This window comes from Podarcis pityusensis (genome assembly GCF_964106645.2).
Source record: "Podarcis pityusensis genome assembly, chromosome: 18".
Classification (NCBI taxonomy): Eukaryota; Metazoa; Chordata; class Lepidosauria; order Squamata; family Lacertidae; genus Podarcis; species Podarcis pityusensis.
Window position 1 is genome coordinate 4637227 of NC_138043.1, and position 26664 is coordinate 4663890.

Genomic DNA, 26664 nt, shown 5'->3' on the forward strand with positions numbered 1-26664 from the left:
GGTACCTCGGGTTACATACGCTTCAGGTTACAGACTCCGCTAACCCAGAAATAGTTTCTTGGGTTAAGAACTTTGCATCAGGATGAGAACAGAAATCGCGCAGCGGCAGTGGGAGGCCCCATTAGCTAAAGTGGGGCTTCAGGTTAAGAACAGTTTCAGGTTAAGAACGGACCTCCGAAACGAATTAAGTACTTAACCCGAGGTACCACTGTACCGTGGTGCCTCCAGATGTGAACGGGATCTGTTCCGGAGCCCCGTTTGCATCCTGAACATAACGTAAGACGCAACATTTTGACCGTCTGCGCATGCGCGAGCGGCGAAAGCCAGAAGTAACATGCTCCGTTACTTCCGGATCGCCGCAGAGCACAACCCGAATGCACTCAACCTGAAGCGTATTTTTCCTGAGGTATGACTGTAAACCACAGAGCCTAGGACTTACCGATCATAAGGTCGGCGGTTCGAATCTCCGCAACGGGGTTAGCTCCCGTTGCTCGGTCCCTGCTCCTGCCCACCTAGCAGTTCGAAAGCACATCAAAGTGCAAGTAGATAAATAGGTACCGCTCTGGCGGGAAGGTAAACGGCGTTTCTGTGCGCTGCTCTGGTTCGCCAGAAGCGGCTTAGTCCTGCTGGCCACATGACCCGGAAGCTGTACGCCGGCTCCCTCGGCCAATAAAGCGAGATGAGCGCCACAACCCCAGAGTCGGCCACGACTGGACCTAATGGTCAGGGGTCCCTTATGACTGTAATAAACTTGCACGGTGTGATTTCTGCCGGCTTACTCCTCCTCACAGTCTTTTTCTTCTCCCCACCTCCAGCCTCCCTGCCGTTCATCATCCTGACGCTGGTGAACTCCCCCTACAAGAGGGGCTTCTATTGCGAAGACACCTCCATCCGCTATCCCTACAAGGCAGACACCATCACCCACGGAGCGATGGCCGGCGTGACGATTCCGTGCACCGTTCTCATTGTAAGGAAAGCGGTGGTTGCGATAGCAGGGGGGACGGCTCTCACTCTTGAATCCTTACAACAGCCCTGCGAGGCTGAGGACCCCAAAGCTCCTTCTGCGAGCTTCTTCTTTAAAAGAAAATTAAAATATATTTATACCCCGCCCATCTGGCTGGGTCCCCCCAGCCACTCTGGGTGGCTTTCAACAGAATATTAAAATACAATAACCCATTAGACATTAAAAGCTTCCCTAAACAGGGCTGCCTTCAGATGTCTTCTAAAAGTCTGGTAGTTGTTTTTCTCTTTGACATCTGATGGGAGGGCATTCCACAGGGTGGGTGCCACCACCGAGAAGGCCCTCTGCCTGGTTCCCTGTAACCTCACTTCTCGCAGGGAGGGAACCACCAGAAGGCCCTCGGAGATGGACCTCAGTGTCCGGGCAGAACAATGTGGGTGGAGACGCTCCTTCAGGTATACTGGACCGAGGCCTTGAGGGCTTTCAAGGTCAACACCAACACTTTGAATTGTGCTCAGAAACGTACTGGGAGCCAGTGTAGGTCTTTCAAGACCGGTGTTATGTGGTCTCGGCGGCCGCTCCCAGTCACCAGTCTAGCTGCCGCATTCTGGATTAGTTGTAGTTTCCAGGTCACCTTCAAAGGCAACCCCACGTAGAGTGCATTGCAGTAGTCCAAGCGGGAGATAACCAGAGCATGCACCACTCTGGCAAGACAGTCTGGTTTTCAAATCAAAGTTTTACAGTCACATACCCAACATACACGGGACATGGGTGGCGCTGTGGGTTAAACCACAGAGCCTAGGACTTGCCGATCAGAAGGTCGGCGGTTCGAATCCCCGCAGCGAGGTGAGCTCCCGTTGCTCGGTCCCTGCTCCTGCCCACCTAGCAGTTCGAAAGCATGTCAAAGTGCAAGTAGATAAATAGGTAACACTCTGGCGGGAAGGTAAACAGCGTTTCCGTGCGCTGCTCTGGTTTGCCAGAAGCGGCTTAGTCCTGCTGGCCACATGACCCGGAAGCTGTACGCCGGCTCCCTCAGCCAATAAAGCGAGATGAGCGCCGCAACCTCAGAGTCGGCCACGACTGGACCTAATGGTCAGGGGTCCCTTTACCTTTACCTTATCCAACATACAACATAGAAACAAGATTCCACAGAATCTCCTGGACTTCTCTCCTCCCCTTTGTGGGTACTGTTGTCAATCATTTCCTTCTGCACCTTTTATGATAATCCAAATCTTTTACATCTCCATTATGTCCAAAATTCACCATTAAACTACAAGCGTTATTCTGATCCTGCTAACAATTTTAACCGCTTATAATTGTTCTTAAGATAAGTTATAAACTTTCCACATTCCTTATTAAAGTTTTGGTCTTCCTGATTTCTGATTCTTCTGGTCATTTTTGCCAGTCCGGCATAATCCAGGCTTCCTCAACCTCGGCCCTCCAGATGTTTTGAGACTACAGTTCCCATCATCCCCGACCACTGGTCCTGCTAGCTAGGGATCATGGGAGTTGTAGGCCAAAAACATCTGGAGGGCAGAGGTTGAGGAAACCTGGCACAATCCATCAACTTGATCTGCCATTCTTCTCTGGGCCAGTAACATCTGTGCAGCTGTGGTCGCATACATAAATCATATTCCTGCTCCTTTGGGATTTCGACGCCTAGAATTCCTAAAAGGAAGGCTTCAGGTGTGTGTTTTTTTAGAAAAGGTTATTTTAAACATTTTTTTCTTTTTTTTTTTTTTAAATATTTTTTATTGCTTTTTTTTTCCAAATAGAAATACAAAGTCAGTTGTACAAAGAAATAACAAAAAAGAAAAAGAAAAAGAAAAAAACCATCCTTTCAAAGCATTTTTTCATAACCAACCGGACTTCCCCACGTCTCCCTCACCGTGCGTTCTTTACAATAAAATTTTTCAGCAAATTATGACCTTATTTCGTACATTCTTTTGTTCTTTCAAATACTTATGGTTTACGTTTCAAATACTTATTTTCAATTTACACTAATAACATATATAGTATTCTTTTAAACATTTGTCCTTCCTTTATATCACTTAGTTTCCCATACCTTAATCTTATTGCTGGAGCTGAATTTCCCTAATCATGCGAGTTCTTAACATTCATATAACTTGTAAAATTTTTGTAAATAATCTTTAAATTTAAAAAAAAAAAAAAAAATTATTTTAAACATTTTTTTCAACTCGTTATATATCATTCCCCAAAATTCTTTTACTACCTTACATTTCCACCACATATGATGACAGGTGCCTTCTTTTTCCTTACATTCCTGCATACATTTGACCCTGTTTTATACATTTTTGCTTATTTACTAGGAGTTACATACCAACAGCACATCATTTTCATAGTTTTTTTTCAGTGTGTAACACGCTGTAAATTTTAAATCCCAGTTCCATAACTTCTCCCATGCTGTAAATTTAATGCTATACCCAAAATCTCTCACCCAGTGTATCATTACTGATTTAACCTGCTCATCTTTTGTATACCATTCTAGTATTGATTTGTACATTCTCGAGAGTAATTTTGTTTTATTCTCTAAAGCTCTTTTTCAAATATGGAGGTTTCATTTATAAAAAAACCTCTTTCATTCCGTGAGCTTCGCTGAACGCTGCATCCAATCTTCGTCGAACTCAGAGCCTGGCCCATTGAAGTCAATGGACATGACTAATTTAGGGACTCAGCTAAATTAGGAGGAAAAAAAAAAAAGAAACAGTGTTTTGAATGCGTTATAAACATGCAACACCAGATGGCGCCAGAGAGCAAAAGAAAATTCTGTGCGATTTTCCATAGTGATTTTCCCCCTTCTGTTAAAACGATTTAATTTCTTACTTATTTATAGCGTTACCCCCCGTGTGTAGATCCACCCTAGGTCCATTAATCCCCTTAAAATGAAGGCACATGACTAATTTAGGTCTCTCTCAATAGCTCAGTTGGTAGAGCATGAGGCTTAATCTTGGGGCTGCGAGTTCGAATCCCACTTGGGGTAAAAAGATAACTGCGCTGCAGGGGGTTGAACTAGCTGACCCTCAGTGTCCCAACTCTACACTTTTATGATTCCTATATATATATCCGTTTGTAGATTTCTGCCGGTGAGGCATACCTCGTCTACACTGAGCGCCTGTACTCGCGCTCCAAGTTCAACAATTACCTGGCCGCCCTATACAAGGTGGTGGGGACCTTTCTGTTTGGCGGCGCCATCAGCCAATCGCTGACAGACCTGGCGAAGTACATGATTGGGCGCCTGAGGCCCAACTTCCTGGCGGTCTGCAATCCCGATTGGTCGAAAGTCAACTGTTCGGTTTATGTCCAGCTGGAAGACATCTGCCAGGGCAATGCCAAAGACATCACGGAGTCCAGGTAAGGGGGGAAGGAGTAGGCTGGGCAGACGGACTCGATATCTTGGCAGCTGCTCCAGAGCGGGCACTGCCAGGCTGAGTGGAGTGGTCAAGTTAACAGTTTCTTTTTTTCCCCATTCAAATGCTTTTTATTGAGATTTAAGAACACCAACACCAACCAACCTAGACAGCATCTTCAAAAGCAGAGACATCACCTTGCCAACAAAGGTCCGTATAGTTAAAGCCATGGTTTTCCCAGTAGTGATGTATGGAAGTGAGAGCTGGACCATAAAGAAGGCTGATGGCCGAAGAATTGATCCTTTTGAATTCTGGTGCTGGAGGAGACTCTTGAGAGTCCCATGGACTGCAAGAAGATCAAACCTCTCCATTCTGAAGGAAATCAGCCCTGAGTGCTCACTGGAAGGACAGATCCTGAAGCTGAGGATCCAAGACTTTGGCCACCTCATGAGAAGAGAAGACTCCCTGGAAAAGACCCTGATGTTGGGAAAGATGGAGGGCACAAGGAGAAGGGGACGGCAGAGGACAAGATGGTGGGACAGTGTTCTCAAAGATACCAGCATGAGTTTGGCCAAACTGCGGGAGGCAGTGGAAGACAGGAGGGCCTGGCGTGCTCTGGTCCAAGGGGTCACAAAGAGTCGGGCATGACTAAACGACTAAACGACAACAACATTAGTCATAAAACAACGTTTTGAATGCGTTACAAACGTGCAACACCAGATGGCGCAATAGAGCAGAAAACGTTTCTGTGCGATTTTACATAGTGTTTTTCCCCACCTTTTGTGATGGTGATTTGATTTCTGACTTATTTATAGTGGGGTTTTTCATGTGTGTAGATCCATCCTAAGAACAGTTGCCAGCCAATGACTTTTAGAACCCGAAGATGTGTTTATTTTATTATTATTATTTGTAATCTCTCTCTTTTTTTTCCTCCTAGGTTATCTTTCTATTCCGGACACTCCTCATTTGGAATGTACTGCATGATGTTCCTAGCAGTAAGTGTGCCGTTTGTTTCCCGACTTTTGGAAACTTTGCTCAGTGGCAGAAGGCTTGCTTTGAACCCAGAAGGTTCTGGGTTCGATCCTTACCATCTCCAGATGAAACAGGGGAGTTTGGGTTAAGACATCATCGTCATAATTTATTATTTATACCGCGCCCATCTGGCTAGGTTTCCCCAGCCACCCTGGGCAGCTCCCAACAGAATAATAATAATAATAATAATAATAATAATAATAAAGCGATAAAACATCAACCATTAAAAACTTCCCTAAACAGGGCTGCCTTCAGATGTCTTCTAAAAGTCAGATAGCTGTTTATTTCCTTGACATCTGGTGGGAGGGCGTTCCACAGGGAGGGCACCACTACTGAGAAGGCCCTCTGCCTGGTTCCCTGTAACCTCGCTTCTCGCAGGGAGGGAACTGCCAGAAGGCCCTCGGAGATGGACCCCGGTGTCTGGGCTGAACGATGGGGGCGGAGACGCTCCTTCAGGGATACTGGGCTGAGGCAGTGACTGGCCCGAGATCACCCAGTGAGCTTCATGGTCTTACCCAGGTCAGAGTCCAACCCCCAAACCGTTATGCCATCCTGGTTCTGAATGCTAACATAAAAGAACATGTAAACTCTATATGCTGGCACTAAAGGTATAATAATAATAATTTATTATTTATACCCCGCCCATCTGGCTTCGTTTCCCCAGCTACTCTGGGCGGCTTCCAACAAAACACTAAAATACAGTAACCTATTAAACATTAAAAGCTTCCCTAAACAGGGCTGCCTTCAGATGTCTCTGAAAGTTTGGTAGTTCTTTTTCTCTTTGACATCTGGTGGGAGGGCGTTCCATAGGGCCGGTGCCACCACCGACAAGGCCCTGTGCCTGTTTCCCTGTAGCCTCACTTCTCGCAGGGTGGGAACCACCAGAAGGCCCTCAGTGCTGGACCTCAGTGTCCGGGCTGGACGATGGGGGTGGAGATGCTCCTTCAGGTATACTGGGCCGTTTAGGGCTTTAAAGGTCAACACCAACACTTTAAATTGCGCTCGGAAAAGTACTGGGAGCCAATGCAGGTCTTTCAAGAAGAAAGGCAGCAGACCCTTTTTGCAGGTCAGAAATCTGCTCCGCAGCCAATCCTTCCTCTCTCTCGTTCTCTCTTTCCAGCTCTACGTCCAAGCACGCCTGGTTGGTCGATGGGCACGCCTGGTTCGCCCTACCATCCAGTTCTTCCTCATCTCCTTCGCCATCTTTGTGGGCTACACCCGGGTCTCGGACTATAAACATCACTGGAGCGACGTGTTGCTGGGGCTCCTGCAAGGAATGCTAATTGCTATCCTCATCGTAAGTCTCTGTCGGGGGGCGGGGCTGAGGTGGGAAGGGGGCATAGTCCATCGGGGGGCCCCCCCCGGGCCCTGCCAGGCTGGGGGTGCATAGAACCGAGTTCGAATCCCGGCCGGGTGCCGTCCTGCCTTCGCCCACTCTCTCCCTAACACACAGCTCCTAAATTAGTCCCCTTGCGGTTCTGTTCCTGCTTCCGATTGGCTGGAATGCCTGCGAACATTCCGTGATGTCACTGTTCGTGGTCTTCATTTCATAAAATATATACAGTGGTACCTCAGGTTATGTACTTAATTCGTTCCGGAGGTCCGTACTTAACCTGAAACTGTTCTTAACCTGAAGCACCGCTTTAGCTGATGGGGCCTCCTGCTGCTGCCACGCCACCGGAGCACAATTTCTGTTCTCATCCTGAAGCAAAGTTCTTAACCTGAAGCACTGTTTCTGGGTTAGCAGAGTCTGTAACCTGAAGCATATGTAACCTGAAGCGTATGTAACCCGAGGTAGCACTGTATATTGTTTGATTGTAAAAAGAAACAAAACAAAACACACACAGAAAACCTCAAAGTTGTTTAAAGGTAAAATGAGGAAACATGCAAAAATACTGAAATGGATTAAAATGGCCTCCGCTTTCTAAACATCGTCAGAGTCAGGGACAGTTTATATTAGCAGGCGCCGGAACAAGTCCAGCAAAGGCAGCCAGCTGCTTGATGTCTATAGGCAGAGAGTTGCAAAGTCAAGTTCTTACAAACACGGAACAGGGGGTATGGCGGCACGTTTAGAGGTAAAGGTACCCCTGACCATTAGGTCCAGTCGTGGCCGACTCTGGGGTTGCAGAGCTCATCTCGCTTTACTGGTCGTGGGAGCCAGCGTACAGCTTCCAATGTGGCCAGTATGACTAAGCCGCTTCTGGGGAACCAGAGCAGCGCACGGAACCTGCCGGAGTGGTACCTATTTATCTACTTGCACTTTGACGTGCTTTCAAACTGCTAGGTTGGCAGGAGCAGGGACCGAGCAACGGGAGCTCACCCCGTCATTGCGGGGATTCGAACCGCCGACCTTCTGATCGGCAAGTCCTAGGCTCTGTGGTTTAACCCACATTGCCACCCGCATGCCACGGCAGCACGTTTAAGCAGGGCCAATTCCACCAAACAGAGCGATTTAAGTGGGTTCCTGTGGGGCAAGGCAATCTCGCAGGTAAACTGGTCCCAAGATGGGTGTGTGTATGTGTTTTATATAGTAACACCTTGAGCTCAGACCGGCCGCAGATCAGCAACCATTGCAGACCCCTGAGCACCGGGGTCCTGTGCTGACAACCAGCGTTGTAACGTGCGAGGCAATATTCACTGTGTCTGAATGCGCCCTCTGTCCGGGGGCTGGCGGGACGGATTCCCTAAGGGGTTTCACTGCCTCCTCCCAGTCCCTTTTCGCTGTTGGCCCCTCAATATTTGCCGCCCGAGGCAGCCGCCTAGCTCTGCCTCTTGTGAGGGCCAGCGCTGGGATTTATCCTGCAAACGCGGTGCTTAATTGAGGTTGAATCCTGACAAGACCGAAGGACTGTTTTTGGGGGACAGGGGGCAGGCAGGTGTGGAGGACTCCCTGGTCCTGAATGGGGTAACTGTGCCCCTGAAGGACCAGATGCGCAGCCTGGGGGTCATTTTGGACTCACAGCGGCCATGGAGGCACAGGTCAATTCTGTATCCAGGGCAGCTGTTTATCAGCTCCATCTGGTATGCAGGATGAGTCCCTACCTACCCGCAGACTGTCTGGCCATAGTGGTGCATGCTCTGGTTATCTCCCGCTTGGACTACTGCCATGTGCTCTACGTGGGGCTACCTTTGAAAGTTACCCGGAAACTACAACTAATCCAGAATGCGGCAGCTAGACTGGTGACTGGGAGCGGCCGCCGAGACCACATAACACCAGTCTTGAAAGACCTACATTGGCTCCCAGTACGTTTCCGAGCACAATTCAAAGTGTTGGTGCTGACCTTTAAAGCCCTAAACGGCCCAGTATCCCTGAAGGAGCGTCTCCACCCCCATCGTTCTACCCGGATGCTGAGGTCCAGCTCTGAGGGCCTTCTGGCGGTTCCCTCATTGCGAGAAGTGAGGCTACAGGGAACCAGGCAGAGGGCCTTCTCGGTAGTGGCGCCCACCCTGTGGAACGCCCTCCCATCAGATGTCAAAGAGATAAACAACTACCTGACATTCAGAAGGCATCTTAAGGCAGCCCTGTTCAGGGAAGTTTTTAATGTGTGACATTTTAGTGTATTTTTGGTCTCTGTGGAAGCCATCCAGAGTGGCTGGGGAAACCCAGCCAGATGGGCGGGGTACAAATAATAAATTATTATTATTATTATTATTATTATTATTATTATTATTAATTTCCCGTCTCTCCAGGTCCGCTACGTCTCTGACTTCTTCAAGCACCGTCCCCCGTCCCTATGCGCTGAAGACCCCGCTCACAAGCCCAACATGCCCCTCAGCGAGCCGGATCGGAACCATTACACCTACGAAGACGCGGCCTGAACTTTTGCCTGAAGTCGTGTCTCTTTTTCCGGGGGGCAGAAAGACTCGCTTCCGCCGCTTGTCCGAAATCGCCTTCCTCCTTTCCGAAAAGCCTTTTGCTTTTGAACTTGCGCGGCGATGGAGATCTTGTGCTGGACATTTCCCCCTCGGTCCATTTTTATTTTTTATTTTTCATCGTTTGCTCGGAGGCAGCGATGCCCGTTATAACTGCACGATGTATTTTGCACCTCTAAGATTGCTGCACGCCCCCCCCCAAAAAGAAAAAAAGAATCTGGGAAAGGCAGGAAACGGACTCTTTAACTTCTTGCAGAAGTTGCCTTTTTGAGTTCTTTTATCGCAGGAATCCCAGGATTGGGGTTGCATTGTGGTTGCCACTATCCCCTCTACGAATTGTCCGTCCTCTTCTGCCGTTAACAGAATCCTGGCCTGCAGATTTTTAGCGGGGTGGGTGGTTGGTTCCCCATGCTATGCGAAAGTCCGACAGCAGACCCGAGCAACCGTTTAAAAAGCACAGGTGCCAGAAGGACGCTTAAATTCTCTCCCCCCCGGTAAGTTGGCAACCCAAACATCCCGGGGGGTTGATTGGTTCTCCATGCTATGCAAAAGTCCGACGGCAGACCTGAGCAGCCGTTTCAAAAGCACAGGCGCCAAAAGGGTGCTTAAATTCTCTCCCTCCTGGTAAGTTGGCAACCCAAACACACCGGCAGAAAAGAGTGATAGGGTCCACGCTGGCAAAAAAACCACACCATTCCCTTAAGGCTCTCCTCCGCACTACCTGCACACACGGAGTTTTTGGCACAGAGTTTCTGAGTAACCGGATCGGGGCCCATTATCTGGGGGGGCAAAAGGATGGTGGGCTGGCATGCAAGCAAGTTGAGAGGCACCAATGGGGCCTTCAGCAAACAAGTTGGCAACAGGTAAAAGGGGAACAGGAATAAGTGGACCTCTTCGGCCCGTGACGGCTTGGCCAAATGGCAAATTCCAAGCCCTGGTTTTGTGCTGATGAAATAAGAGGAGAATTCAATAAAGCAGAGAAAAATCTTGCAGAGATCCTGAGTTGTTGTTGTTTAGTTGTGTCTGCTTGGGTGGGTAGGAGCAGGGACCTAGCAATGGGAGCTCACCCCGTCACGGGGATTCGAACCGCCGACCTTCTGATCGGCAAGTCCTAGGCTCTGTGGTTAGGCTAGGAAACGGCCACGCAAAACAGCAATTCCAGCAAGCTCAGGAATAATTTTCTGCCTAGCTCAGTTTGTTCTTGGCTTCTTCCGCCCACCCTAGATCACAGAATTGTAGGCAAGGCAAAGGCAAAGGACCCCTGAATGGTTAAGTCCAGTCAAAGGCGACTATCTACTTGCGCCAGCGTGCTTTCGAACTGCTAGGTTGGCAGGAGCTGGGACAGAGCAATGGGAGCTCACCCCGTCATTGCGGGGATTCGAACCGCTGACCTTCTGATCGGCAAGCCCTAGGCTCTGTGGTTTAACCACAGCGCCACCCACGTTACTAACTTTAAAAAAAGCACACACACACAAAAATCTCAGTGGGGTGACTGGAAGGAATCAAGAAACTGAAACTGAAATGCACAGATTTGGCTATCCTCATGTGTACATACACACACAAAAATACACATGTACAGTGGTACCTCGGGTTAAGTACTTAATTCGTTCCGGAGGTCCGTACTTAACCTGAAACTGTTCTTAACCTGAAGCACCACTTTAGCTAATGGGGCCTCCCGCTGCTGCCGCGCCGCTGGAGCACGATTTCTGTTCTCACCCTGAAGCAAAGTTCTTAACCTGAAGCACTATTTCTGGGTTAGCGGAGTCTGTAACCTGAAGCGTATGTAACCTGAAGCGTATGTAACCTGAGGTAGCACTGTATACAAACACAATCGGCAGCGAAAGGAACAGTCAAAACACTACCAAATGTGGAATATTTGTGAGCAGTCGCCTCTGTCCCAGAGCCTCTCGTTTCTTCTTCAACATCTCTTTCCAAATTCTCCCATTTTTTTTTTTTAAAAAGATCCACGTCACCCTTCAGGAATGGCTGATTCAGGCTCTTTTGCCGGTGGCCTGGAGGGAAAACCCGTGCATTATTTCCCCTCGATGGCTTTATAACAACCGCTCCATTAACGGAGATGTTTTGGTCATGACTTACTAATAAAGAGCAAAGGATAATGGCACTGGGACGTGAATTCCTGTGAGTTTCAGGCAGCGGGGATTTTAAACTCCTGGCATTGGTGCAGACATTCGTCAGATAAGGGATCTGGCAAGTTTGGCTGAAACGAACTTTTGAGTTGAATGGGGCTCCCAAAGGTCATCCAGCCCAACCCCGTAATGCAAATTCTCAAGTCAGCGCGAATTGTCAGCAATTTTCTCCCAAGTCTCAGCCCCGGATGCAGAGTAGCAGCTGCCTAAGCCTATCTGTGTGGCCCGTGGGACTTCCCCCAAGCCACACCCTCTCCCATAGGCCACGCCCTCTCCCACAGGCCACACCCACCTTGTGTGATTGTCTGCCCTGGGTCCTCCCCTCTTGCTTGCCTGGGTAAAAAGATGGAGCTGGCTGTGTCCCTGTGACTTTCCCATGGCTGGATTGGCAGGGGTTAAAATTTGCATCCATTGCCCCGCCCGCTTTTGCCACAAGCCCCACCCACACAACGGGGTGCGGCCCCCGGAAGGCTGTCTGGGAGGAAATATGGCCCTCAGACTGAAATATGCCTCTTACACTATTTATATAATGTTATATAGTATTGTGTTTCCAAACGTACGTTTTACTTTGAGGAGCCGGAGCACACGATTTTCTTTCCCCCACCCCAATTGATTGCCCACAACAACCCTGCGAGGTAATAATAACAACAAAATATCCCTTTTGGGGGGGGCGCGGGTGGCGCTGTGGGTTAAACCACAGAGCCTAGGACTTGCCGATCAGAAGGTTGGTGGTTCGAATCCCCGCGACACGGTGAGCTCCCGTTGCTCGGTCCCTGCTTCTGCCAACCTAGCAGTTCGAAAGCACGTCAAAGTGCAAGTAGATAAATAGGTACCACTCCGGCGGGAAGGTAGACGGCGTTTCCATCCGCTGCTCTGGTTCGCCAGAAGCGGCTTAGTCCTGCTGGCCACATGACCCGGAAGCTGTACGCTGGCTCCCTTGGCCAGTAAAGCGAGATGAGCGCCGCAACCCCAGAGTCGGCCATGACTGGACCTAACGGTCAGGGGTCCCTTTACCTTTATCCCTTTTTAGTAGACCTATGGTGTGTTGAAAATGCCCAAATACAGTGATACCTTGGTTCTCAAACGCCTTGGAACCCAAACACTGGAAACCCGGAAGTAAGTGTTCCAGTTTGCGAACTTTTTATAGAAGCCAAACATGCTCCGCTTTGAGTGTTACTCTGAGGTCTGTCTGTCTTTGCTATTTATTTTGCGTTTCTGTTTTGGTGGCCCTTTTTCGTTTTGTTTTTGTGACTGTGTGGAACCCAGTTCAGCTACCGATTGATTGGTTGTGTGACTGCAGTACAGTGTTTATTGCTTTCATTTTATGGATCAATGGTCTCGTTCGATACTGAAATTCATGTTCAATTGCTGTTTTAGGGGTTGTTTTTAAAAGCCTGGAACGGATCAATCCGTTTTGCATTACTTCCTATGGGAAAGCGCGCCTCGGTTTTGGAACGCTTTGGTTTTGGAACGGACTTCCGGAACGGATTAAGTTTGAAAACCAAGGTACCACTGTACAGTGGTACCTCTGGTTAAGTACTTAATTCATTCCAGAGGTCCGTTCTTAACCTGAAACTGTTCTTAACCCGAAGCACCACTTTAGCTAATGGGGCCTCCCACTGCCGCCGCGCCGCCGGAGCACGATTTCTGTTCTCATCCTGAAGCAAAGTTCTTAACCTGAAGCACTATTTCTGGGTTAGCGGAGTCTGTAACCTGAAGCGTCTGTAACCCGAGGTACCACTGTATATGAACACAGCACAAGGAACCACCCGCTGTTCCCAACAAGGACTGTAGAGGGCAATATGACCACTGCTAAAATAGCTCCATAAGAGAAGACAGATGGGGGGGAAATATTATCTACCTAGAGAGAATTCCTGCTGCCTCTTGCTCCTTAAGACTCAAATTGAGGGTGCCAGCTCCTATTTAGATGGAGGGGGAGAAGTTGTTCATCCCTGGAGCCCCGTCCCTTAACCAGGAACCTGTCAGATGGCAGGCGAGGGTGGGTCAATAAAGTCCCAGGTCCCATCTGTCTCCAGAAATTGTCGCAGACAGGATCATATCCACAAATGGCAGCTTTGCCCAAATTTCTAATCAAAGAGGTGCATTGCCAAGGCAGCCCTGTAGGTGTCTACTCGGGAGTAAGGCCCACCAGGGGCAATGGGACTTCCTGCCAGGATCTGGCCAGGTAAAACGGCAGCGTGTGTTTTACTTAGGACTCCCAATTTTCTATCAGCAGCCGGGCTGGGTAGCCGAAATCTCCCAGATTCCAGGGTTGTTGGTTTTTTTTGTTTTGCTTTTTAAAAAATTACATTATAACTGTAAAATCAAAAGCGCAAACGAGAAAAAGCACCATCCAAATTGCAAGGAACGTGGCAGAGAGATGGAGGTTGCGTTTTCCAAAATAAAAACAAAAAACACTACAACCTAGCAGCAAAATAAAATCAGCAAAATGCATGTGTTAATTAGATTTTCGCTGTTTGCTGGGGGAAAGAGAATTTTGTGCGTATCTGGAATTGACGCGGAAAGAATGGAGTGTCAGCGGTGAAGGAACCCCTGACCATTAGGTCCAGTCGTGGCCGACTCTGGGGTTGCGGTGCTCATCTCACTTTATTGGCCGAGGGAGCGGGCGTACAGCTTCCGGGTCATGTGGCCAGCAGGACTAAGCCGCTTCTGGCGAACCAGATCTTTAAAACTGTAGTATAATCACTGACAACTGGGAAACACTGGCCTGCGAGCGCTCCAGTTGGGGAACAGCCTTTACCAAAGATGTCATGGGCTTTGAAGACACTCGAACTCAGGATGCAAGGGAGAAACGTGCTAAGAGGAAGGCACGCTTGGCAAACCCTCACCGGGATCAACTCCCACCCAGAAACCTATGTCCCCACTGTGGAAGGACGTGTGGATCCAGAATTGGCCTCCACAATCACTTATGGACTCAATGTTAAAACCATGTTTATGGAAGACAATCTTACTCGGCTACGAGGGATCGCCAAAGAAGAGGAGGAAGAAGAGGAGGAAGAAGAGGAAGAGGAGGAGGGGGGAGGAGGAGGAAGAAGAAGAAGAAGAAGAAGAGGAAGAGGAAGAAGAGGAAGAGGAAGAAGAAGAAGAAGGGGAAGAAGAAGAGGAAGAGGAAGAAGAAGAAGAAGAAGAAGAAGAAGAAGAAGAAGAAGAAGAAGAAGAAGAGGAAGAGGAAGAAGAAGAAGAAGAAGAAGAGGAGGAGGAGGAGGAGGAGAAAAGAAGAAGAGAAAGAAGAGGAAGAGGAAGAAGAGGAGGAAGAAGAGGAAGAAGAAGATGAGGAACAAGAAGAAGAGGAGAAAGAAGAGGAAGAGGAAGAAGAAGAAGAAGAAGAAGAAGAAGAAGAAGAAGAGGAGGAGGAGGAGGAGGAACAAGAAGAAGAAGAGGAAGAAGAGGAAGAAGAAGAGGAGGAAGAAGAAGAGGAGGAAGAGGAAGAAGAGGAAGAAGAGGAAGAAGAGGAAGAAGAGGAAGAAGAAGAAGAGCTACAAAAGAGAGAGAGAAAGAGAGAGAGAGAGAGTGAACAGATATGTATATAGAGAGAGTATATATATAGAGAGAGAGAGAGATATATTCCTGCAGGGTTTTCTCCCCTGCAATCATCCCCCCCTCCCTCCAACAACATCCCTCCTCCCCACATCTCTGAGAACAGATGTAGGTCACTTCTTGTGTTGTGTGGTTTGTTTGTTTTTTGCATTTGCTCAAAACAGCAGCCCCACCCCCCAAACTCCCAACCCTCTTCCCACCCTCTTTAGAAGTCAGCTATGGCCTCTGTTGCACTTGACTCCACTGGGAAACACGCAAGCTTCTCTCTGCCCGCCAGCAAACCCCCCCCCACCCCAGCACCCAGGGATAAGGAAAAATCTGTCTAGCCTCTCCCCCCTCGCACAGCCGCCCTCCCTGCCATGTGTCAGAACCAATCTTTTCAAATCTGCTTCCCTGAGCATGGATTAGTTTTGGTGTGAGCCGGTTTTAAAAGGGTGTGTGTGTGTGTGTGTGTGTGTGTGTGTGTGTGTGGATTAAAATTAAAACGGAGGTCTTGTCATTTAAATGGGAAATCTGGGAGGGGGCGAGGCAAGGCAGTTCCATTGTAGGTCTGCCCTGGGTTTTAAACCTGCCAACCGGGAAGGTTTGACAAGAAATCGAAGGGATTTGATTACCGACTCTCCGCCATCTCTCGCTTTTGCAAACGCTGGAAATGGAAGGATAGAGCCATCTCTGCTCTTGCAAATCCCAGTGCTCCTTACAGAACTGGAAGGGTGTGTTTTTTTTTTTGGCAGGGGGCAACCCAAGGCTTGCAAAAGTAGAAAATTGGGATTTTAAAAAAAGGAATCTGATGGGAGGGGAAGGACTCCCCGCTCCCCCAAAAGACCAATGAACATGTTTGATGTGCATAAACTGCCGTTGATCGGTAAGGATAAAAAGAAAATGGGAGAGAGGGATGAAATAGTGTCTCCTGAAAATGGGCGTGGCTGGCAGGTAACCTGAACAGGTAACCTCAACTGAGCAAAATTTATCTCCTGGCTTCCACTCAGCACTAAATCGGACCAGAAGACCCCTTTCTGATAACGGCTCTCCAATATTCAGAACCAGGCGGCAAATCTGTTTATAATAATACTTTCCAGGCACGCCGGCAAATTCTCCCCAACCAAAATTCAGACCAAGCTATTTTTATTTATTTATTTGGGGGAGAGGGAGGGTTCCTTTGGAGTTAGTTTGATTTTGTTCTGATGCATTTCTTTTGGAATTTAATGCCCCCCCCAAAAAAGCATGGTTTGAAAGCGTCACCAGAACAGCTTCTAGCCTAGAAACGCAGACAAGAATGTTATGATCAATAAAATAGGACAGGTTATAAAAGATCAGGACGGTTTAACTGAGTTGATTTAAAAACCAAATCCTAAACCCCTCCGACAGCATCACACATAGCCACCAAATCTTGGATACACTTTGAGGACTTGAAGCTTAGAACTGATGCGGAACAAGACAAACGACTAGCTTCCCTATGCGGTTCTGGGGGTTTAGGAGGGTTAGAAGTAATGGGGGGGGTGGCAATGTTTTTTTTCTCCGTCCTTCACAAAAATGCACCTGGAATGACATGCGTGGTATGCTTAGATGCAGAGATATTGTGGGATAACCAGCAGCGTGTTTAAATCTAATTAACACAGCAAAGGGTTAATACCATAGAGTAAGCTGTGCTGCCAGGCTTAGCCTAGGTCACTTCCCCTCACCCTGGGAGGAAATGGGTAAGCAAGCCGATTGTTCACCCACCCACCCCCAGTCTACTGGAGAAGCTCAGCATCATAGCTGTCAACCGTCCCTTATTTGGCGGGAAAGTCCCTTATCCCAGCGCTGTGTCCTGCTGCTGTCCCTTATTGATGATGTCCCTTAAATTTCCTGGGTTTCAAAGGAAGCAGCTCCTCTCCCTCCCTCCCTGCCGGCCAGGGAGGAGGGAGGCTCCAACTGTGTTGCTTGGCTGCGTTGCTCACCCAATAAGGAGTCTAAGAACGACTAGGGGGTGGAGCTTGCATGCCTTGTGCCAATCAAATCGGCCGCGTTGCCTGGGGACTCGCCTTTGCTCAGCGCTTCCCAGCGGAGAGGTGACGGTGGTTTTCCTTGCTGCATCCCCTTTGCCGGGTTGCTGCGCTGTGGGAACCACCGCTTGAGGCTTTGTTTGGCTGCTGGCTGGGCTTTCTGCCTTTGGCTCGGAGGGGCTCAGAAGTTGAACATACCTGTGCTTGGAAAATCCCTTATTTTGGCTGCTGGTCCCTTATTTTCGAGGCTGCTGGTCCCTTATTGTCAAATCTGTAAGTTGACAGCTATGCTCAGCATGTGAAAAAGTTTGAGCTGGTCGCTTCAGCTCGGCCGCATGGCTTTCACAAGCCATTCTTGAGTTCCAATACCAACAATTTAGGAACTTTCACCACTTTGGAACTGAACTAGGTCTTACTGCCTGTGCAACTTTCTGAAGCACAGGGGTCTGACCTTTGGGAAGTTGGCGAGCAAACCATTTTTTAACTTACCAAACGTGTGGCGGAAGACGGAAACTTTGGAAAGAAACTTTTTAAGGGAACTCACGTGAAAGAGCACCTTTTAAAGCTTTTACAGCCTATATTTCCATGTTTTACTTTGCTGCCGAGACTGGTGGGGCAGCGCTCCGTTCACTACAGTCGGGCACCCTCCCCATTCATTGTAATGGCTGTCATTGGCCTCCCCTTGGTGGCAAAATAGATATCTTCGTATATACATAGAAATGTAATGCTGTCGTCTTAAAAAGCAGAGACATCACCTTGCCACTTCATGACCCCCTGGACCAGAGCACGCCAGGCCCTCCTGTCTTCCACTGCCTCCCACAGTTTGGTCAAACTCATGCTGGTAGCTTCGAGAACACTGTCCCACCATCTCGTCCTCTGCCGTCCCCTTCTCCTTGTGCCCTCCATCTTTCCCAAAATCAGGGTCTTTACCAGGGAGTCTTCTCTTCTCATGAGGTGGCCAAAGTCTTGGAACCTCAGCTTCAGGATCTGTCCTTCCAGTGAGCACTCAGGGCTGATTTCCTTCAGAATGGAGAGGTTTGCTCTTCTTGCAGTCCATGGGACTCTCCAGAGTCTCCTCCAGCACCAGAATTCAAAAGCATCCATTCTTCGGCGATCAGCCTTCTTTATAGTCCAGCTCTCCCTTCCATACATCACTACTGGGAAAACCATAGCTTGAACTAGACGGACCTTTGTTGGCAAGGTGATGTCTCTACTTGAATCTCCCTATGACGACCTGCAAAAACCAGGCGCGACTTCAACAGGCGAGGCGTTTCCTGCGACAACAACGCTTGAAACGGCAGAGAATTCTACCTGTTGAATTTTTGCCTTTGGCTGGAGTCGTTTTAAAGGCACGCGGAGGGGGGGGGAGGTGCCTAATCACAACCTCCCCTCCCTCTCCCTTCACTTCCTTTAAAGGGTTAACAACATAGCGCCCCCCCCTTCTTCAGAGCTGTAATCCTTTTGAGGGTTAGCCTTTTCCCTCCCTCCCAGTCCTTTAACGGTTAAGGTTAATCTCTCCTCTCCCGGCTCTCCAGACCTTTAAAGGATTATTCCGCCCCCCGCCCCCACCCAGACCTTTGAAGGTTCAACCAATTTCCCACCCACCCCCCACTGATACCCCCCCCCCTTAGCACTGCAAGGTTTTAAAGGACTAAGTCCATTATCATTCTGCCAGCGCTCCAGAGCTGCAAGGGTTAATCCAACCCCCCCCCCCCCCAGTTCAGACCTTAATCCAAATTCCTTCTGAATTTTCTTAATACGTGATGGGTGTTGTTTTTTTAAAGACTAATTGTGCCGCTCTCGTCCTGTCAAGGGTTAACCCAGTTTGCAAACACATGAAAATCAACCCACCCCTCCAGTCCTTCAAGGGTTAAACAACACCCTCTTCTCATCAGGCTCTAATAATAATAATAGTAGTAGTAGTAGTAGTAGTAGTAGTAGTTGAACTAATTCCCTCCCCCCTCCGGGCCTTGAAGGGTTAAGCGACCCCTCTCCTGTCTTCTCTGGCCCTTTTAAGGGTTAATTTTCTCCCTCCTCCTTCTAGGTCGTTTGAGGGTTAAGCAACACAACACCGCCTTTTTAAAGGGTAACGCAATTGTGTTGAACCAATCCCCCCCCATTTCTGTCCAAGCTTTTAAGGGTTAAAGCAATTCTCCCCTCTTCTCCTGCTCCAGACCTTTAAGGGTTAAGCGACACACTTTGGCCCTTTTAAGGGTTAAAACTCATTCTCCCTCACTGGCCCTTTAAGGGTTAAGCGACACCCTCTGGCCCTTTTAAGGGTTAAAACTCCTTCTCCCTCACTAGCCCTTTAAGGGTTAAGCGACACCCTCTGGCCCTTTTAAGGGTTAAAACTCCTTCTCCCTCACTGGCCCTTTAAGGGTTAAGGGACACCCTCTGGCCTTTTTAAGGGTTAAAACTCATTCTCCCTCACTGGCCCTTTAAGGGTTAAGCGACACCCTCTGGCCCTTTTAAGGGTTAAAACTCCTTCTCCCTCACTAGCCCTTTAAGGGTTAAGCGACACTCTCTGGCCCTTTTAAGGGTTAAAACTCATTCTCCCTCACTAGCCCTTTAAGGGTTAAGCGACACCCTCTGGCCCTTTTAAGGGTTAAAACTCCTTCTCCCTCACTAGCCCTTTAAGGGTTAAGCGACACCCTCTGGCCCTTTTAAGGGTTAAAACTCATTCTCCCTCACTGGCCCTTTAAGGGTTAAGCGACACTCTCTGGCCCTTTTAAGCGTTAAAACTCATTCTCCCTCACTAGCCCTTTAAGGGTTAAGCGACACCCTCTGGCCTTTTTAAGGGTTAAAACTCATTCTCCCTCACTGGCCCTTTAAGGGTTAAGCAACACCCTCTGGCCCTTTTAAGGGTTAAAACTCATTCTCCCTCACTGGCCCTTTAAGGGTTAAGCGACACCCTCTGGCCTTTTTAAGGGTTAAAACTCATTCTCCCTCACTGGCCCTTTAAGGGTTAAGCGACACCCTCTGCCCCTTTAAAGGGTTAAAACTCATTCTCCCTCACTAGCCCTTTAAGGGTTAAGCGACACCCTCTGGCCTTTTTAAGGGTTAAAACTCATTCTCCCTCACTGGCCCTTTAAGGGTTAAGCGACACTCTCTGGCCCTTTTAAGCGTTAAAACTCATTCTCCCTCACTGGCCCTTTAAGGGTTAAGCGACACCCTCTGGCCCTTTTAAGGGTTAAAACTCATTCTCCCTCACTGGCCCTTTAAGGGTTAAGCGACACCCTCTGGCCCTTTTAAGGGTTAAAACTCATTCTCCCTCACTGGCCCTTTAAGGGTTAAGCGACACCCTTTGGCCCTTTTAAGGGTTAAAACTCCTTCTCCCTCTTAAGCGACGCCCTTCGGCCCTTTTAAGGGTTAAAACTCCTTCTCCCTCACTGGCCCTTTAAGGGTTAAGCGACACCCTCTGGCCTTTTTAAGGGTTAAAACTCATTCTCCCTCACTGGCTCTTTAAGGGTTAAGCAACACCCTCTGCCCCTTTAAAGGGTTAAAACTCATTCTCCCCTGTTACCCCTTAAGGGGAAAAAATCTCCCTCTCCTCCTCCTCTGGCCCTTTGAAGGGTTAAACCCATTCCCACCTTTTTCCCCTCCAGCCTTTTATGGGTTAATCCAATTTTCTCCTCTCCCGTCGCTCCCAGTCCCCCGAAAGGGTTAACCAAAAAAAAAATCTCTTTCTCTCTCCACACTCCCCCCTCCTCCCCCGCCTCTTGGCTACACCGCGTCCTTCCAGATTGACACATTTTCTACGGGCGGCCGCTTCGGACCAATCCCAAGCCCCCTCTCCCCACCCCACGTGGGGACCGAGCGCTTTCCCCCCCCATCCTTGCCTCCCGATTGGCTGCGGCGCGCCGGACTGTAGCGAAAGAGAAGCAGCCAGACCCCACGTGGAGCTTGGCGCTCGTTCATTGATCGCCCTCCCCCGCAAGGCTGCTGTGTGGGGGGTGGCGGGGGGGGGGAGGAAGAGAGAGAGGAAGAGAGGGAGAGGGGGGGGGGGTTCTCACACCCATTCAAGGCAACGGGCCTGCGTCCCACCCACCCACCTTTCTAGGCTCCTGGGGGCCCGATCCTGGCTTGCAGTGGTTTGGTGAGTGCCTTTATCGGAGGGGGGGGGGGGCTGAGGTTTGATGGGGGGGGCGTTAGCCGAGAGGAAGAAGGCAGGAGGGGCCTTTTCCTCATGTCTGATTCCCACCCCCCACCCCCCTTCTCTCTTCCTACCTGCTAGAAAAAGAAGGAGACCCTTTTGTTCGGCCTGGGAGATCATAAATGAGGACGGGGTGGGGGGGGCGGGTGGAATTTTGGCGAGGGTGGGGGGCGCGGTGAGAGGGAGGGCTGCAAGCCGCCAGAGGAGGAAATGGGATCTATTCTTCTTTTTCTTTTATTTGGGGGGGGGGGGAGGCTAATGAGAGTTTCTTGGGCAGTTAAAAAGAGAGAGACTCAAAAGGGGCATTTGGTGAGGTGGGGAGAACTTGATGGGGGGGTTACTTTAAGCAGAGCATTGGGGGGGGGGTTGTTGAGGGGGGGAGAAGTTTTCTCCCTAGTTGTGGTCTAATTGTCCTTTCCTAGGGCTTTATGCTGATTTCTGCCTCCCCCCCCCAAAAAAATACCCATTTGCGTCTATTTTATTTCCCCCTCTTCTCTGCCCCCACACCTGCCAAGTCACCTGTATTTCCCTGAGGATGAGGACCACCTAGTTGTGGGGGGGGGGGGGCGCTCATTTTTTCTTGGGAGCCACCCCCCCAAACCAACCACTGCCAACTGCTACCCAGGGTTTTAAACTTTTGCTTAACCTCCTTCCTTCCTTGCTGCCCCCTCCCAAGCCGAAGGAATTAAGAGGCTGCCCTTGAGCATGTGCAAAGTGCATTCCCATCACTTGCCCTTGAGCATGCGCAAAGTGCATTCCTATCCCCCACGCTGTTAGAGGGAAGCAAGTGTCAAAAAGGGCATCTTCCCTGTTTGGAGATCTGATCCTATTTTTGAGTGGGAAAGGGGCCCCCCCAAGAGTCATTTAGCGCGTGAACCGCAAGGAAAGATAGCTCAGTCGGTTAGAGCTCGGTGCGGATAAACGCCAAGGTTGTGGGTTCGATTCCCTGTAAGGGACAGAATTCTGCATATTCCTGCCTCCATTCGGAAAAGACTTATTGGGAATAAAAAACACAGCAAACGTGCAAATCTGGGTGGCTATTGGGGGTGTATATATCTGGGACGTGGATGGTGCTGTGGGTTAAACCACAGAGCCTAGGGCTTGCCGATCAGAAGGTCAGTGGTTTGAATCCCCGCAATGGACGGGGTGAGCTCCTGTTGCTCGGTCCCTGCTCCTGCCAACCTAGCAGTTCGAAACCACGTCAAAGTGCAAGTAGATAAATAGGTACCACTCCGGCGGGAAGGTAAACGGCATTTCCGTGCGCTGCTCTGGTTCGCCAGAAGCGGCTTAGTCCTGCTGGCCACATGACCCGGAAGCTGTACGCCGGCTCCCTCGGCCAATAAAGCGAGATGAGCGCCGCAACCCCAGAGTCGGCCACGACTGGACCTAATGGTCCAGGGTCCCTTTACCTTATATCTGGGCGTACATTAGGGCCAGTGGGACTGTCCCAACCGGGCACCAGACAACACTACTGGTTGGTTGGGAATGTAATGGGGTTGCTTTACAGAGGGGGCCCAAGTCTTTGCCTGACCACAAATTCCCCCCAAAATCCCAAGTGGGTTCGAAGATGCCCAGGGAGTCCAGGTATGCTGATCTAAGTTGTAAGGGATCGACAACAAAATCCAGTGCCCCAAAGCGTCCCTTCCTCTCTGGGTGCCCCATTTCTCCCAATACAGGGCCTGATTAACCCTTTCCTTTTATGGTCCTTCCCCGCAATCCCCACTCCTTGCAAAGCCAAGCAGGGTCCGGTGAGGTTGCAATTCTGCGTCCAGGGCGGCTGTCTACCAGCTCTACCTGTTACGCAGGATGAGACCCTACCTGCCCGCAGACTGTCTTGCCAGAGTGGTGCATGCTCTGGTTATCTCCTGCTTGGACTACTGCAATGCGCTCACCATGGGGCTGCCTTTGAAGGTGACCCGGAAACTGCAACTAATCCAGAATGTGGCAGCTAGACTGGTGATTGGGAGCGGCTGCCGAGACCATAGAACACTGGTCCTGAAAGATATTCATTGGCTCCCAGTATGTTTCTGAGCGCAATTCAAAGTGTTGGTGTTGACCTTTAAAGCCCTAAACGGCCTCGGCCCAGTAGACCTGAAGGAGTGTCTCCACTCCCATCGTCCAGCCTGGACACTGAGGTCCAGCTCCGAGGGCCTTCTGGCGGTTCCCTCCCTGCGATAAGTTACAGGGAACCAGGCAGAGCCTTCTTGGTGGTGGCGCCCACCCTGTGGAACGCCCTCCCATCAGATGTCAAGGACTACCTGACAACTACCTGACTCTTAGAAGACATCTGAAGGCAGCCTTGTTGAGGGAAATTTTTAATGTTTGTTGTGTTTTTATATTACATTGGCCTCTCTTTTTCAACAATGAGGACTGGAATCTTACATGATCTTTAGGAGCAGGACCGTGGCTTCAGTGCTCTGGAGACAGGGTCTCCCAGATTCAGTTCCCTGAGGCAGCCCAGCAAGCCAGAATAGGCAGTATTGTGCTATATGGACCAAGGACCTGACTCTCTGTACTCTAAGTCCTTTTTCTGAGGCAGCCCTCTTCCAGCTGCGCTGCCAGTCCTGAGTTCGAATCCCCCCCCCCCAAAAAAACCAGGAATTCAAACACCTACTGTGTGGTTTTGGCTTCGGTCTGGACGCAATCCTTCACCCTGTTTACTAGGGAGTGAGTTCCCCTGAACGCAGAGGTCATTTCTCAGTCATTGGCTCTCTTTTAACTCATTCATAAGAGCCGCTTCTATCTGCGTCGGGAAAGCAAACCTTTCCCGGTTTTTGCTAAAAAAGCCCGCCAGCAAAAATACTCTCCTCCTTCCTCTCTGTCAGCCCCAGGCACCGCTGTGCAGGGGTAACGAAAATAATATTCCACACTGAGCATGCTCCAGCAGAGACGATTTCCCTCTTAAGTAGAACACCCACCTGCAGGGGCAGTCTATCTTTATATACCATCTGGTGGCAAGAGAGGCAAAACAACCAGCAATGGTGGCTTTCTCCCTTTGTGGGCTGCCCATGGTTTGAAACTGGACAATGTTGGGAGCCGCCCAGAGTGGGCGGGGTATAATTAATTAATTAATATTAATAATAATAATTTATTTGTGCCCCGCCCATCTGGCTGGGTTTCCCCAGCCACTCTGGGCAGCTTCCACAGAGACCAAAAATACACTAAAATGTCACACACTAAAAACTTCCCTGAACAGGGCTGCCTTAAGATGTCTTCTGAATGTCAGGTAGTTATTTTTCTCTTTGACATCTGGTGGGAGGGCGTTCCACAGGGCGGGCGCCACCACTGAGAAGGCCCTCTGCCTGGTGCCCTGTAACTTGGCTTCTCGCAATGGGGGAACCGCCAGAAGGCCTTCGGAGCTGGACCTCAGCGTCCGGGCAGAACGATGGGGGTGGAGACGCTCCTTCAGGTCTACTGGACCAAGGCTTTTTAGGGCTTCAAAGGTCAGCACCAACACTTTGAATTGTGCTCGGAAACGTACTGGGAGCCAATGTAGGTCTTTCAAGACCGGTGTTATGTGGTCTTGGCGGCCGTTCCCAGTCACCAGTCTAGCTGCCGCATTCTGGATTAGTTGTAGTTTCCAGGTCACCTTCAAAGGCAGCCCCACGTAGAGTGCATGGCAGTAGTCCAAGCGGGAGATAACCAGAGCATGGACCACTCTGGAGAGACAGTCCGCAGGCAGGTAGGGTCTCATCCTGCATACCAGATGGAGCTGATAAACAGCTGCCCTGGATACAGAATTGACCTGTGCCTCCATGGACAGCTGTGGGTCCAAAATGACTCCCAGGGTGCGCACCTGGTCCTTCAGGGGCACAGTGACCCCATTCAGGACCAGGGAGTCCTCCACACCAGCCCGCCCCCTGTCCCCCCAAAACAGTACTTCTGTCTTGTCAGAATTATTATTATTATTATTATTATTATTATTATTATTATTATTTATTTATTATTATTACTTGGCAACATCAGCACCATGCGCTAACCAACGCAAGTGGAATTGGCCTGCTTTGGATCTGCGATTTGGTCGGTGCTGTTGGCGCCACTGAAGGGAACAATAAGATTGCAGGATTTGGGGTGGAAGTCTGCCACCTGTCCCAAAATGCGGGCTTGTAAGACCCTTCCCCAAATGACCAATTTAATCTGCATGAAGTGTGCCTCGCTGATCTGGCCCCCCCAGGCTTGAGAAAAGATACACTTTACATGCCCAGAGGTGCTCTTGTTGTATTAAAATATTTTAACTGAAGTGTAGGGGTTTTTTTTTTATGCACGGAGAGAAAAAATTATGGGATTGGAGCCCCGATTCAGCCCCCACCCCTTTTCTGCAGAGAAAAACCCCCTACAAGGACAGGAGGAGAAATTAGTGCGCCTTGCAAGGTGCATTCGCTCAGTATGGGGTTAATAATGCAGGACGTGGGTGGCGCTGTGGGTTAAATCACAGAGCCTAGGACTTGCTGATCAGAAGGTCGGCAGTTCGAATCCCTGTGACGGGGTGAGCTCCCGTTGCTCAGTTCCTGCTCCTGCCAACCTAGCAGTTCGAAAGCACGTCAAAGTGCCAAGTAGATAAATAGGTACCGCTCTGGCGGGAAGGTAAACGGCGTTTCCGTGCGCTGCTCTGGTTCTCCAGAAGCGTCTTAGTCCTGCTGGCCACATGACCCGGAAGCATGCTTCCTCGGCCAATAAAGCGAGATGAGCGCCGCAACCCCAGAGTCGGCCACGACTGGACCTAATGGTCAGGGGTCCCTTTACCTTACCCCGCAAGGGTGGCGCTTGTAGGATAAGAGCAAGGCAGTGCGTTTGACACGCTCTTATATAAAGTGGTAATTAAGGCTGCGATTCTATGCGCAACTTGAGCATAAATGCCCCTGTGACAAACCAGGAGTTCTGGATCAAACATGCTCTACAGAAGGGTCAGCAAACTTTTTCAGCAGGGGGCTGGTCCGCTGTCTCTCAGACCTTGTGGGGGGCCGGACTATATTTTGGGGGGGAAAATAATAATGAATGAATTCCTATGCCCCACAAAAAACCCAGAGGTGCATTTTAAATAAAAGCACATTCCACTCATGTAAAACACCAGGCAGGCCCCACAAATAACCCAGAGATGCATTTTAAATCAAAGGACACATTCTACTCATGTAAAAATGCGCTGGTTCCCAAACCATCCGTGGGCCGGATTTGGAAGACGATTGAGCCGGATCGGGCCCCCGGGACTTAGTTTGCCTACTCATGCTCAGTCTACACATCTCCGAAAGTTCCTAGCCTGATTTAATCACTACCAGCCAATGGCAGTCTTAATTTCTACTTTTTAATTATAATTTCTCCCTTTGCACCTGCAAATTCACAACAAGAAAAAACCACAAAAAAACAGCTGTACTGTGTGATCGCTTGCGGTCCATTCTTGTTCGCCATAGGTGACCAGGTAAGTCCCCCGTTACCTCGGAAGAGGGGCGGACTATTAAATCACTTTGGGAACTGTAGCGCTATGAGGAGTAATGGGGGGTATGTCTCCTAACAACTTTTAGCACCTGAGCAAACTACAGTTCCCAAGATTAAAAAAAAATATTGAGGGTTGTTTAAAGTGGGACGATCAGGC

The 26664-nt window shown here is 49.4% G+C and overlaps 3 protein-coding genes and 1 pseudogene across 5 annotated transcripts in view; 3 read left to right on the plus strand and 1 right to left on the minus strand.

The window, feature by feature from the left end:
- Positions 1 to 10230, plus strand: part of PLPP2 (phospholipid phosphatase 2) — a 24561-nt gene extending 14331 nt beyond the window's left edge. Inside the window, exons 2-6 of the mRNA XM_080989194.1 lie at positions 816 to 967; positions 4056 to 4333; positions 5267 to 5324; positions 6482 to 6658; positions 9052 to 10230. Coding sequence (XP_080845320.1) covers positions 816 to 967; positions 4056 to 4333; positions 5267 to 5324; positions 6482 to 6658; positions 9052 to 9180 — 794 coding nt within the window. The 3' untranslated portion in view covers positions 9181 to 10230. The remainder of the gene's footprint in view (positions 1 to 815; positions 968 to 4055; positions 4334 to 5266; positions 5325 to 6481; positions 6659 to 9051) is intronic.
- Positions 10231 to 10272: 42 nt separating this feature from the next.
- Positions 10273 to 26664, minus strand: part of LOC308467456 (granzyme H-like) — a 175490-nt gene continuing 159098 nt past the window's right edge. Inside the window, exon 6 of the transcript XR_013981182.1 lies at positions 10273 to 10328. The gene's annotated coding sequence lies outside the window, so the exon portion shown is untranslated. The remainder of the gene's footprint in view (positions 10329 to 26664) is intronic.
- LOC308467148 lies at positions 14120 to 14932 on the plus strand (annotated as a pseudogene). Its single transcript has one exon. The product of its transcript is annotated as an uncharacterized misc_RNA (transcript).
- The window catches only part of LOC308467290 (transducin-like enhancer protein 1), a 47109-nt gene continuing 41349 nt past the window's right edge, over positions 20905 to 26664 (plus strand). For both annotated transcript variants that reach the window (XM_080988863.1, XM_080988864.1), the window contains exon 1: positions 20905 to 21020. The gene's annotated coding sequence lies outside the window, so the exon portion shown is untranslated. The remainder of the gene's footprint in view (positions 21021 to 26664) is intronic.